General features: G+C 42.0%; 1 protein-coding gene across 1 annotated transcript in view; it reads right to left on the bottom strand.

Moving 5' to 3' along the window:
• Positions 1-13,158, bottom strand: part of GLRA2 (glycine receptor alpha 2) — a 171,496-nt gene that overhangs the window by 24,798 nt on the left and 133,540 nt on the right. Inside the window, exon 7 of the mRNA XM_029931013.1 lies at positions 11,307-11,456. Coding sequence (XP_029786873.1) covers positions 11,307-11,456 — 150 coding nt within the window. The remainder of the gene's footprint in view (positions 1-11,306; positions 11,457-13,158) is intronic.

Genomic DNA, 13,158 nt, shown 5'->3' with positions numbered 1-13,158 from the left:
CACACACCACTTCACTGTGTTCTCGAAGAGAAAGAAAAGCTAAAAGCTAAGATTCTGGAGTTTTCTTCTCAAGGACAAGGAAAAAGGAGACCTGTAGGGATTTCCAGTCTAAAATGTCTTTATAAAATACTTTATTTTCTGTTTGTCGATCTTTTAATGGCTAGTTTTTCAATGCGGAATCACTGGGGCTGGTGTCCCTGATATGACTAGGGACACGCTAGTAACAAAGGTGCGAAGGGATCCTAGTATCTTGATTACTGACGGCCATTTTGGGGGTTCTCTGGAGCCTCTGTACCCCACGCTGCTCTGTGGACCAGCGGCATCAGCGTCACTTGCACCTGGCACGTGCCTGTGGGAAATGTCCAGGCTCTGACCAGCTTGGGGCTGGCTCCCAGGAATCGGTTTTACCTCGGCAGTCAGATGATTCTCACGCAAACCAAAGTGAGGTACTGATCTAGAGCAGATCCACAGGTAGCCCACACCCCCGTCGCCGTCTTGGAACTACTCGTTCCTGTCTGCAGGTGGGCAAGTGTGCTGGTTACCGGCTACTCTCCATCCCTGTGCGTATCGCTGGGCCGAGTGGCTTGGGTTCTTCTATGCCTACTCATGGTGTGAGTAACTTAGACAATTTAGAAGGTCCCAGTAGATTCTTTCTAGAATGGCTGAAATCGTTGGTCTTTAACACTTCTGCGCTCCCTTTCTTTGTAGCCCTCATCATCATTGTGTGTGCCTGTTGGTCAGGTAATCTAGAAAATAACCTTTCATCGTGACTGTTCACACCACTGAGCATTCTCTAAACAGGTGTGATAAAGAACTTAATTTTTTCCCTCCCCACATAAAGCATCTTCATCTCCCAGAATTTGCACATTTAGAGTGTGAACCTATTATTTCCCAGATACGGGCCCTGTCTTATTTCCTGTATGAACCTGTGCACGGCATCACACATTTGTTTTCTTAGGGTGTGGGGTGTGTTGATCCATATGATCCATGTTTTAAAGTAGCCAATCGGATGGGGTTTTCTTTCATGCTCAGCTGAGGGTGCATTTGAATAAAACAAATTTTGAAAGGTAGGCTGCTGGATAGAATTTGCCTTTTCCTAATGGAAAGGAAAGAATTGGCTATCACCCAGTGAACCCCACCTACATATGAATCACAGAGGAATTGACTCTGAGGTTAGCACTCCCCTGACCGGGCGGCAAATGTATGCAAACCGTGCCTCCCTTGCAAGTAAGAAACAAACACTTAGAGTATACTTCTCCCTATGAAACAGTCGTACCCATGTTCTAAACCAGGGTGTCCTCTACTGTGGCACTATCAACGTTGAGGGCTAGATAACTTTTCATTTTATGATGGGGGCACTATCTTGCACACTGAAGGATGCTTAACAGCATCCTGGCCTCTACTTACTACTAGACGCCAGTAGCACCCTCCCTTCACTGTGGTACCTAACCTATCTCCAGACCTTACCAAATGGCCCCTGGGGGCAAAATTGCTTGGGCTAAGAACCACTACCCTAAGCCTTTGGAGAGGAAGAGAAAAAGTTGAGAGACGTTAGGCAAGATTCTCAAACGTGGATCCTATTCTACTCACTGGCTTAGATTTGTGTGATTAGGTTTAGTGGTATTAACATCTGCATTTCAGTAGTGGCCTTTCAAAATCCCCGTTTACATTCTTACTGGGCTATAGGGTCTTTTTTTTTTTTTTTTTTTTTTTTTTAGTTAATTTGAGAGAGAGTGGAGGGTGGGGTGGGGCTCAGAAGGAACTCAGGTACCTGGAGATCACGACCTGAGCTGAAATCAAGAGTTGGATGCTTAACTAACTGAGCCACCCAGGCCACCTGGGTTAGAAGGTTCTTAATGGGTTCTCCACCTTTGGCAAAAGCGCCCTTGCACTTAGGAGGAAGTTTAGCTACAACCTGTATTAGTGGGAGATAAAATGGAAGAATTCAACTTGCCCCTAATTCTTTCTACTTCTCTTGTTAGTAGAAGCACGAACTCATTATTTCAATCCTCTGATTATAAAAATAGCTGTACGTGGGTCACATCTGCTGCGCAATATAACTTTCTGTTGTGGAAGAAAGACCAGAGGAATAAAAATGGGGGAGGGGAAGTGTAGGCAGCCTATTGGGGCTACTTAAGGTGCTGTAATTTAATCTATAGAACATGTTCCCCAATAAATTGAAAAAAAGCTTTATGACCCAGAGTCTGGTACATTGTGGTAGAGAAAGTGTATACCAAAGCGAACAATCGCTAAACATAGAGTTTCCCATGTGCCAGGGTTTTTATTTTATGAGCTTTCCTCACAGGAACCCCCTTTATTCTCCCCACAGTCCCAAGGGATAAACCCTATTAACTCCATTTTACAGATAAGAAAACTGAGCCACAGACTGGCTTTTGTGTTTGAGTAGCCTGCCAAGGTCACAGGACTGGTAAATTACCGTGCCTCCATTTGAATGTCAGCAGTTTAGGCCATTTTAGGAGGTGAAATCCTCAACTCCAAAACTTGAATCCATCTCCTAGGATACCCACCTCAGACAAGGCTAGTCTGAGACCATGACAAAGTCAGACAAAACAAGACCACTCCCTAACTTTGCCTGAGCACAGACAAAAACAAGGCCACTATGCTCCCCACAAAATACTAATCGCTCTTGGTTGAAGTGAGTAGCTGCTCTGTCTTTCCCAATACAGTTTTATTCTCACATGAGTCTGCCCTTCTACAGATGGAAGTTGCTGATATCTCCAATTGTAGAATTTCCCCTGCTTTCTGACAGCATCCAATCTACTGCAAACCCCTGCTTCCTTAGATTTTCCTGCCAAATCACCCCGTTTCCAGAGGGCCCCTCATCCCCTGCTTCCCACGGCTTGTGTCTTCCCTCACTGCGGAGTAAACCCACCTTGTTTGACCACAGTCTTGTTTCTGGTGGCCTTTGGCTGAGGAGTGTTGACACTACTTGTCAATGTTACAAAGCTAAAAGTGGTGGCTAATCTTCCAGATGATTAAATCAGCACCAAAAGAATAAATATAATCTAGGAAATGAGCCAGATCCAACAAAGTGAAAATTTACAGCAATAAATCTGAAGTTGTTTGTTTATGTTAGAAAAAAAGTCAAGCACTTAAGGGGAGAAAACTTGATAGCTATTTGTATTAACAATAGGGAATAAAAGACTTGGGAAATTAAGAATCATTAGCATTAGGTCAAAATGAGCCAACAATGGAATAGACTGCTTAACAGCACTATTGTAATTTAATGCTCTATTTAAAACTTCAGCTAAAGAGGGGAAATTACTGCTCCTTTGTGTTACGTGTGGTCCTGCCCCGGCTTTCTCTCAGATTCTGGGACTCTTACTTGAAGGTGCTCACTAGCAAACCAGGAAAGGAGGATCAGGGTGCTGAGGGGCTTTAAGCCACATCATAGGAAGGACACCATCTGTTTAGCTTAGAAGATTTGAGAAGACCTGTCAGCAGCTCACCATCCTTTAGTGTTTGAAGGGTTGTCTCCAGGGAGTAAGGCGAGTTTTACCCCTAATGAGGAAGTGTCTCTCAGGGGACATTCGAAGACCCCATGGGTTTTAGATAAGCCACTCTAACGTGACCATTTGTTCTGTGTTCTTGTCTTCTGGCCTTCCCCAGTGGGGGCCTCATGTCCCATTGGAATGGGAAAATCTAAGGCCTCTGGAACAGTGGGGAGGAAATAGTGCGGGGCTTCTGGATCTATTGAGTGGAGGGACAAGGGCTTCCTCTACATTGTTTCCTTCCGGGGGGCACTGCATTCAGGTTTGAGGCTAAAGCCGGGATAAAAATAGCTTATTGCCCTTGTGGGTTTATTTCCGTTCAGTAGGTCAGTGAAAAGACGATAGGTTGAGAGCAAGATTCAGGTATCTCTCTGTAAAGTATCCTAAGTAGTATCTCTCAATATCTCTCCAATCTTCTATTCTCCTGTAAAACATGGATGACAATGGGTAGAAAGTGACACATGTTATGAAAAGGAACAAATTGGGTACTACTTGTACTTGAAAGTGTGGGATTATTTCAGCCCTGTAGGATCAGGACATGATCTTTTGAGGAATTAGCAGTTTAGCTAAGAGTTAAAAGACAAATGAAGAGGGGAGAAAATCACAACAACATGAGTAATGAATTTTTACTTTGTCAACTTACTGTCATCTGAGATCTTTTGAACAGGCCCTCACATTTCACCATGTTGGCTGATGAGGTTGAAGCCCCGTATTTTCTTCCTGGGAGATTGAAGTCTAAATGGTGTGTTAACATTCCTTTTAAAAGGCTGCTTATGTTTTTTGAGGAACCTCCACACTATTTTCCAGAAGGACTGTACCAGTTTACGTTCCCACCAACAACAGAACTCCCCTATGACCCAGCAATAGCACTGCTAGGGATTTACCCAAGGGATACAGGAGTGCTGAGGCATAGGAGCACATATACCCCAATGTTCATAGCAGCACTGTCAACAATAGCCAAATCATGGAAAGAGCCTAAAGGTCTATCACCTGATGAGTGGATCAAGAAGATGTGGTCTATATACACAATGGGGTACTACATGGCAATGAGGAAGAATGAAATCTGGCCATTTGTAGCAACATGGATGGACCTCGAGGGTGTTATGCTAAGTGAAATAAGTCAGGCAGAGAAGGACAGATACCATATGTTTTCACACATAAATGTAACAGGAGAAACTTAACAAAGGACCATGGGGGAGGGGAAGGGGAAAATAGGTGGGGAGAAGGATGGAGGCAAACTATGAGAGACTCTTGAATACTGAGAACAAACGGAGGGCTGATGGGGGTGGTTGGGAAGAGGGGAAGGGGGGTGAGGGGCATGGAGGAGGTACTTGTTGGGATGAGCACTGGGTGTTATATGCAAACCAACTTGGCAATAAACTATAAAAGAAAAAAAAATAAAAGGCAGCTTATCGTGATGAGCACTGGGTATGTATGGAAGTGTTGAATCACTATACTATACATCTGACACTAATATGCTGTGTTAACCAACTGAAATTAAAATAAAAATTTTAAAAACAAGACTGCTTATTAGGTGGCCTAAAAACCAGAACGATGTTCTCAAGCAGCCACCATTTCTATCTGGTCTCTAAAAATTAAAAAAAACAAACAAACCAGGGCTCTGTAGGCAACTGGAAATAACTGAAATCAGGCCCAAGGCCAAAGTCAGGTGTGGTGTGGCCGGATATTAAAAAGAAAGAGGGGCGGGAAGGGAGAAACTCAGATGAGTCTTTAAAGCTCTTGTGGGGAAGCGGTTATAAAATCACATGGTATGAAAACTTATTGGAGCTCAAGAGGTAACATCAAGATAGGATTTCACCACATAGACTTGGGGCGTCAGCTTCTAATAGACTGGCGTTGGCCCGAGCCTAGTGATTTGCAAGTTGTGTCGGTTGAAGATCTGGGCTCGATTGTTTCTGGAAAACTCTGTTTTGATAAAATCGACTGGCTGCTTTTTGAGACGTAGAAAAGATAATCTAAGCAAACACACCTGGTCGCACACTGCCTGGCCCCACCTTGATAGTGACCCCATTTCAAAACTGGATTGTTTAGTAAACATCAGGTATTCTTCCCATGCAAGTAATATCATCTCCCAGCAGTCTCTCAATACCTATGTTCTTGGAATAAATTAATGCTAATGTCATTTTGGAAAGTGATTCACTCTTCATTTTTCTTATATGTTCTAAGTAACCTGTATTATGTTGCAGGGGTCAGGTCCCCAATGGGAAATTAAAGAGCTGACTTTTCATTGGGAATATTGAACATTTAAAATGGTGATTTTGTTTTTGTTTTAAGTCAGGCCACAACCTATTAGGGTCTGTAAAAATTGAGTGGTTCATGACTCCCTGCTCCAGAACTAGGGCAAGGTAAGGCCTCCGATGGAGAATGTAAGAGGTACCCGAGCCTCAGTGCTCCAAATCAATATTTTCATGCAATATTGAAAAAATTTATTGTTAATGCAAAAAAATGCAAGGTGAACAAAACATCAACATTTTAAATAACAGGATCTGACCCTGTACTTGTGAGCTCACCCCACTTGCCTTACCCTAGTCAAATCTGCACTTAAAAAGCAGAATAGGGGTGCCTGGATGGTTCAGTTGGTTAAGCATCTGACTTTGGCTCAGGTCATGATCTCACTGATCCTGAGTTTGAGCCTGGCATCAGGCTCTGTGCTGGCAGCAGCCTAGAGCCTGCTTCAGATTCTGTGTCTCCTTCTCTCTCTGCCACTCCCCTGCTCATGTTCTGTCTCTCTCAGAAATAAACATAAAAATTTTTTAAAAGCAGAATGGACTATTAGAGTGCATTAGAGGTGTTTGTTTGAAGTATGTGAGATATGGGGTCATAATGTAAGATGTAAAATGTGAACTCAGCACCAGCAGCTGAGGTCAGGGACTTTGGATCCAGACTGCCCGTGTGTGTGGCTTTGGGCATTTTACTGAAACTCTCTTTGCTTTAGTTTTCTCATCTCTAAGATAAAGATAAGAATACTGCCTTCATTTTTGACAGCATGACTATGTAATTTATCCTAACAAGGACAATTGGGATAGGGAAGATAGCACTAAGAGACAATTCAGCTCTGTAATGTTAAGTATTACAAAATAAAAATGCGTTATCAAACAGTAAAGTTATCCTGCAAAAAATGACCACACCGTTCAATTGTGAACATTCTGACACTCAACAGCAAGACTGCTCCACATCTCTTTTGTTTTTTGTCCATTAAACCATGTGTTCCCACCAAGTGGTGGCCTACTAGTGTCACGGATTTTCTGTGCCATGTTGTGGACCAAGGCTGGCACCCCAAGTGGCCAGCAGGATGGCAGTGTCCCAGTACTGACAAAGGCCAGAAGAAAGAACCCTTTATTCCTGGTCTCTTGTGTCCAAGTGCACTTTGTTTTGATAACAGCAAGTTCCCTTTGAGCTATCCTGGAAAGAGAGTGATATGACATTGCTTCTGGTAAGGGTAAAAAAAAAAAAAAAAAGCCAGGAATAGTGATGGCTATTTTTAAGATTTTACTACGTGTTAAAGTGAGAAGTTGTCCACTGAACACGTAGACCGCCCTCCCCCCAGAAGATTACACCATGATAGAAACCAGCTGTATAAAGTAGAGGTCAACCAAACCCATTTCACTTTATGTTAATGTAACTATTAATAAATTGTTTAAAATTATTAATGCATAACAAATGCTAAGCTACACCAAGGCATCAGGAAAACAGGCAAAACCAGGACTTTGCACAGTAAGCTGGGCTGTATGATCACACCACTCCCTTCGCTGTGGTAGGGATTAAATCAATTACTGTATGGAAAAGTTCCTAAAACAGTGCCTGGTATATAGTAAACCCTCAATCAGTGTTAGCTCTTATTACCACTTTTTTTTTCTTACCATGCTTCAGATTTAAAAGACTTTAAGTGCTGCCTTAGAGAAAAAGATGCCATTTCCTAAGGGATGCATAATTAGAAATGTCTCCTACTCTTTTTTTAAAAATTTAATTGTCAATGAAAATAAGAGCCTTGACTGCAAAGGTCCAAACATGATTTGTTTTGTTCCCCACCTCCCTCTAAAATCTTACATTTGTTCATTAAGCTTTGTATTTTTTTTTTAAACTTTTTAAATGTTCTTTATTTTTGAGAGACAGAGACAGTGGGAACAGGGGAGGGTCAGAGAGAGAGGGAGATACAGAATCTGAAGCAGGCTCCAGGCTCTGAGCTAGCTGTCAGCACAGAGCCCTACGCAGGGCTCGAACCCATGAACTGTGAGATCATGACCTAAGCCAAAGCTGGACGCTTAACTGACTGAGCCACCCAGGTGCCCCAAACTTTGTATTTTGAATGGCCATTTTGAGATGCACAATCCAACTCAACATCTCCATGCAAAACATATAAACTTAGATTTCTCAATATTTTTTAAGACAGAGCAGTGAAAACCAATGCCAACTGGCATCTCAAAAGAGTCTTCCTATAATGCCCACCACCGTCAGCCATTTCAGATGCCCTTCTTGCTCCTCTTTGCTGTGCCCATACTATCTTGCTCTCTTCCTTCCTCTTTTTCAATGTTTGTTTTTGAGAGAGGAATGCAGGTAGGGGAAGGGCAGAGAGAGAGAGAAGGATACACAGAATCTGAAACCAGCTCCAGGTTCTAAGCTGTCAGCCTAGAGCCAGATGTGGGGCTTAATGAACCACGAGATCATGACCTGAGCCAAAGTCGACGCTTAACCAAGTGAGCCACCTGGGTGCCCCTATTTTTCACTTGTTGAGGAGCCTCCATACTCTTTTCCACAGTGGCTGCAGCAGTTTGCAGTCCCACCAACAGTGCACAAGTGTTCCATTTTCTCCACATCCTCGCCAACACCTGTTGTTTCTTGTATTGTTGAATAGCTATTCTTCTCAAATATTCCAAAAAATAGAAAAGGAAGCAAAACTTCCAAATTCTTTCTATGAGGCCAGCATTACCTTGTTACCCAAAACTGATAAAGACACCACTAAGAAAGAGAACTACAGGCCAATATCACTGATGAACATGGATGCAAAAATTCTCAATAAAATACGAGCAAACAGAATCCATTTAAGAAAAAATCATTCACCATGATCAAGTGGGATTTAATTTGAGGATGCAAGGATGGTTCAATATTTGCAAATAACATGATACGTCAATAAGAGAAAGGTTAAGACCCATATGATCATTTCAGTAGAAGCAGAAAAGCATTTGACAAAGTACAACATCCATTTCATGATTTAAAAGAAACCCTCAACAAAGTAGTTTTAGATGGGACATCCTACAACGTAATAAATGCCATCTATGAAAACTCCCAGCAAACCTCATCCTCAATGAGGAAGAAGTCAGAGCTTTTTCCCTAAGGTCAGGAACAAGACAAGGCCATCCACTCTGACCACTTTTATTCAGTGCAGTGCTGGAAGTCCCAGCCACAGCAGTCAGACAACAAAAAGTCATAAAAGGCATCCAAATTGGCAGGGAAGAAGTAAAACTTCCACTATTTGCAAATGACATGGTACTATAGATAGAGAACCCAAAAGACTCCATCAGAAAATTGTGAGAACTGTTAAATGAATTCATTGAAATTGCAGAATACAAAATCTATGTACAGAAATCTGTTGCATTCCTATACGCCAATAATGAAGCAGCAGAAAGAGAAATTAAGAAAACGATCCCATTTACAACTGCACCAAAAATAATAAGATAACGAGGAGTATGCCTAATGAAAGAAGTGGAAGGTCTGTACTCTGAAAACAGTAAAACACTGATGAAAGATATTAAATGTGACACAAAGAAATGGGAAGAGCTTCTATGCTCATGGGTTGGAAGATTTCTGTAATAGCCTCCTAACTGATCTGCAGCTGCTACTCTTGACTCCACGAACTACTATCCACTTGATAGACTTACATTTGCTATGTTGAAACTAATTCATGTATTGCAGTCAGTTAGAATAAAATCCATTCCTTTATGACTGGCCTGCAAAGTCGTATATGAATCTGAAACCACCCATTCCTCCAACCACATTTTCTACTACTTCATCTTTCGTATTTTCTCCTGCTTGCTCTATTACTACCCAGGCTTCTGCAAACTTATCATAACATGACTCACTAGGGACTCTTGTGAAAATTATTAATTCTTAGTGACCTCCCCTTGCAGACGGTGATGCCTAGGTTTGGGAATCTGTGCAAGAATATGTACTTTTGACAAGTGTTCCCTGTGATTCTGATGATGAGATAAGCTACAGATACAGCCTAAGAGTCTTCACATAGCATTCCAAGGAGGTCCTACCAATGATTCCGAATTGGGAAGCAAGGTGAAACCCATTTTCCATGTCTGGTCTAGGAGACTATGCAGTCCGGGCCATCTACTATGCTAAGCCAAGGAATTCTGGGAATACAGTTTATGGGCTGAATTCTCACATTCTAGTAATTTCCTGGGTGGCACACATGCCACTTTGTGCTAGACTCCTGTGGGTGAGGTTGAGTAAATGGTTATCATCAACAGGGAGGTGAGGAGGAGAACACTGAGAAAGGCTTGATGTTCAACAATGTATAGCAAAGAGCATGTGTGTGTGTGTGTTTCCCTAGGCTGTAGAGGTTGAGAAGAGAAATGGGGTTTTGGCAGATGAGGTCAGGATTCTCTGAGCTCATACACATACAAGCTCCTCAATGTAACCAACATCCAAGTCACAATGAACGTTTAGCTTTGCATCTGGGTATTTGGAAGCATTAAGATCAACAGTGAGTAGCAGTAGCATATAACTGTGGTTTTGATAGCAGGGTTAATTTCTCAAATTTGAGGGGAACAAATTTGAAATCTCTCTCTAATTTCCTGTATATAAAATTTGAACGTCAGTTCTCTAGCACCGTTGTTACAGGCAGTAGCATTGTCCATATCAAAGGGCTTGTTTCTCTCCCAGAATGTGAAACAGAAAACCAGTACAAGCCTTCTGGTGTCCTCTATGAAATTAGATTATAAACCAACGTTTATAATCTGCTTCTCCAATGTTTCTACACACTGAAATGACCTGGGGGGAGCTTCAGAAATCCAGACTCCTGTGCCCCATCCCAAGACTGGGATTTAATTGGTATGGGGTGTAGACAAGGTTTAGGATTTTTGAAAGCCCCCCACCCCGGGCTATTCTAATGTGCTTCCAGTATACCTCTAAGGGACTAGCAAGCTTGGGATTCAATAGAGCTAATGATTTTGAGCTATATACTTGACACCTCAAACCTCTGGATAGTGTAAACTTTGGGTTTATGTTTTAAAGTTTAAGTCAAGACAATGAGGTCAGTTTGATTAGATTTATCAAGTTGTGACCCACATGGGTTGGGGCCTTATTTACGTGAGACCAGAGCAATTGATGAAAAAGTCAATCAAAGCAGCTATGTCCCCAAAGTCACATCCACACAAATTATTAATATGCAGAACAACAGGATTTTAAAGCAATTTTGTCAAATTGAATCAATATCTCCAATTAGAGTGGCCAGATCAAACACAGATAAATAGTTTATTAGTACAAGTATCTCCCATATAATATTTCGGGCATATTTATGCCAAATGCTATTTGTTTATCTAAAATTCAGGTTTAACTGCATGTCCTGTGTTTTTATTTGCTGACTATGACAACCCTGCCCTCATTTTAAAGAACGAAGCAGAGCCGTAATTCTGTATAGTAGGACAGATCAGGACAAAAATTAACCTTAGCTTCTTGCTCACTATGTATTCTGTTTTCTCAATTATTTTGCTTGGCTAACTACCTCAAGCTCTACCTGACTTTGTCTGCGCTGAGGGTCAACTGTACCTTATTCTGCCTCTTCTGTTTTTTCCGGAGCCGCAGGAACTCCTTGTGTTGCCTGGAGACAAAGTTCACTGCTGCGTATTCCAGTAAGGCAGCAAACACAAACAGAAGGCACACTGCCATCCAGATGTCAATCGCTTTTACGTAGGACACCTGGAAGAGAGAGAGGATGGGGCACCATGAAAACTTGTGCGGAAATCAGGTTCCTAATGTTCTGAGAGGCAGAATACCCCATTTTCCTTCATCAAGGATTTTCTCTCCTTTCCTTATGAGAGTGCTTAAGGGGTGCCTGGATGGCTCAGTCGATTAAGTGTCTGACTTTGGCTCAGGTCGTGATCTCATGGCTCATGAATTTGAACCCCACATCAGGCTCTGTGCTGACAGCTCAGAGCCTGGCACCTGCTTTGGATTCTGTGTTTCCCTCTCTCTCTCTCTGCCTCTACTCTGCTCACACTCTGTCTCTCTCTCAAAAATGAATAAACATTAACTAAAAGAGAGAGAGAGTGAGAGAGAGTGCTTAAGCATTTTCTCTTCCACTTTGCAGATTCTGGGCCAAGCAGTGAAAATTACATGCCCCAGGCCCTTGGTCATCTCCTTCAGTATAGCCCATCTGCTTCAGCAGCCTCAGCCCTGACGCCAAGCTCTGAAGATGACTGCAAGAATTTCCTTAGTGAAAAAAAGAAAAAACAAACTTTTGAAATTGTTTCTTTCCTTCTATTTTTTCTTAATATTTAAAAACTAGCGTAATTAAGGTAATTCTAAAATCTTCATGAGAAATAGGGTCTGTATGGCTTTGGGCCCTTCAAAAATCAGTTTGTAATTTCCATCCATCAATTGATGCTGACATGAAAACACATTTCTAGATAGTTTAAAACTGCCACAATTCAAGAATTTTTGACCCAAATAAAACATTAGGGCTCTAGTCTTAGGATGGTATCTGGTTAAAAAGGAAACTTTGAAACACTTCAGTGGTTGGTTGAGTATTTAGTAGATCTTAAAACTTGAGAAAGCATATTCTGAAAGCAACTAGGTTTTACCTGGAATGGAAAGTGCCCTTTATCTCAATTCCAGTTATTTTTTAAAAAATAACTAGATGATGTTGTAACCTATTAGACCCCACACTACAAAGTCTTATCAAACTGCTAGCTTAATGTAGCTCTAATTTTTGAATAAGGTTTCCGTTTGGTTTTTTTTTTTTTGATAGCAGACACTGAGTGTTTACCAGCCTGTATTGTAAGCATTTTACCTGTATTAATTTTCTAGCCACTACAAGAACTATAGTACCCCCATTTTCATTTTTTGTTTTATTTTTGAGAGAGACAGAGATGATCCGGGGACAGAGAGAGAGGGAGACACAGAATCCAAAGTGGGCTCCAGGCTCTGAGCCGTCAGCACAGAGCCCGACATGGGGCTCGAACTCACAAACCGTGAGATCATGCGTGATCTGAGCCAAAGTCAGACACTTAACTTACTGAGCCACCCAGGGGCCCCTTACCCCCATTTCCTGATGAGGAAACTGGAATACAGAGAGATTAAGTTATTACCCAAGGTCACAAAGCTAATTAAATGACAGAGCTAAGCCTGGAATTGGAGGGATGCCTAGGTGGCTCAGTCGGTTGAGTGTCTGACTCTTGGTTTCAGCTCTGGTCCTGATGTCATGGTTTCGTGAGTTCAAGCCCTGCATCAGTCTCCACACTGCCAGTGTAGAGCCTGCTTGGGATTCTCTCTCGATCTCGCTCTTTCTGCCCCTCCCCCACTCATGCTGTCTCTGTCTCTGTCAAAATAAATAAATGAAAAAGATTGGAATTGACTCCCAGTCTGACTAGTGGATTTCTTTTCCAGACACACACAAACA

This window comes from Suricata suricatta, chromosome X, assembly GCF_006229205.1.
Source record: "Suricata suricatta isolate VVHF042 chromosome X, meerkat_22Aug2017_6uvM2_HiC, whole genome shotgun sequence".
Taxonomy (NCBI): Eukaryota; Metazoa; Chordata; class Mammalia; order Carnivora; family Herpestidae; genus Suricata; species Suricata suricatta.
This window is presented reverse-complemented; position numbering and strand designations above follow the sequence as displayed.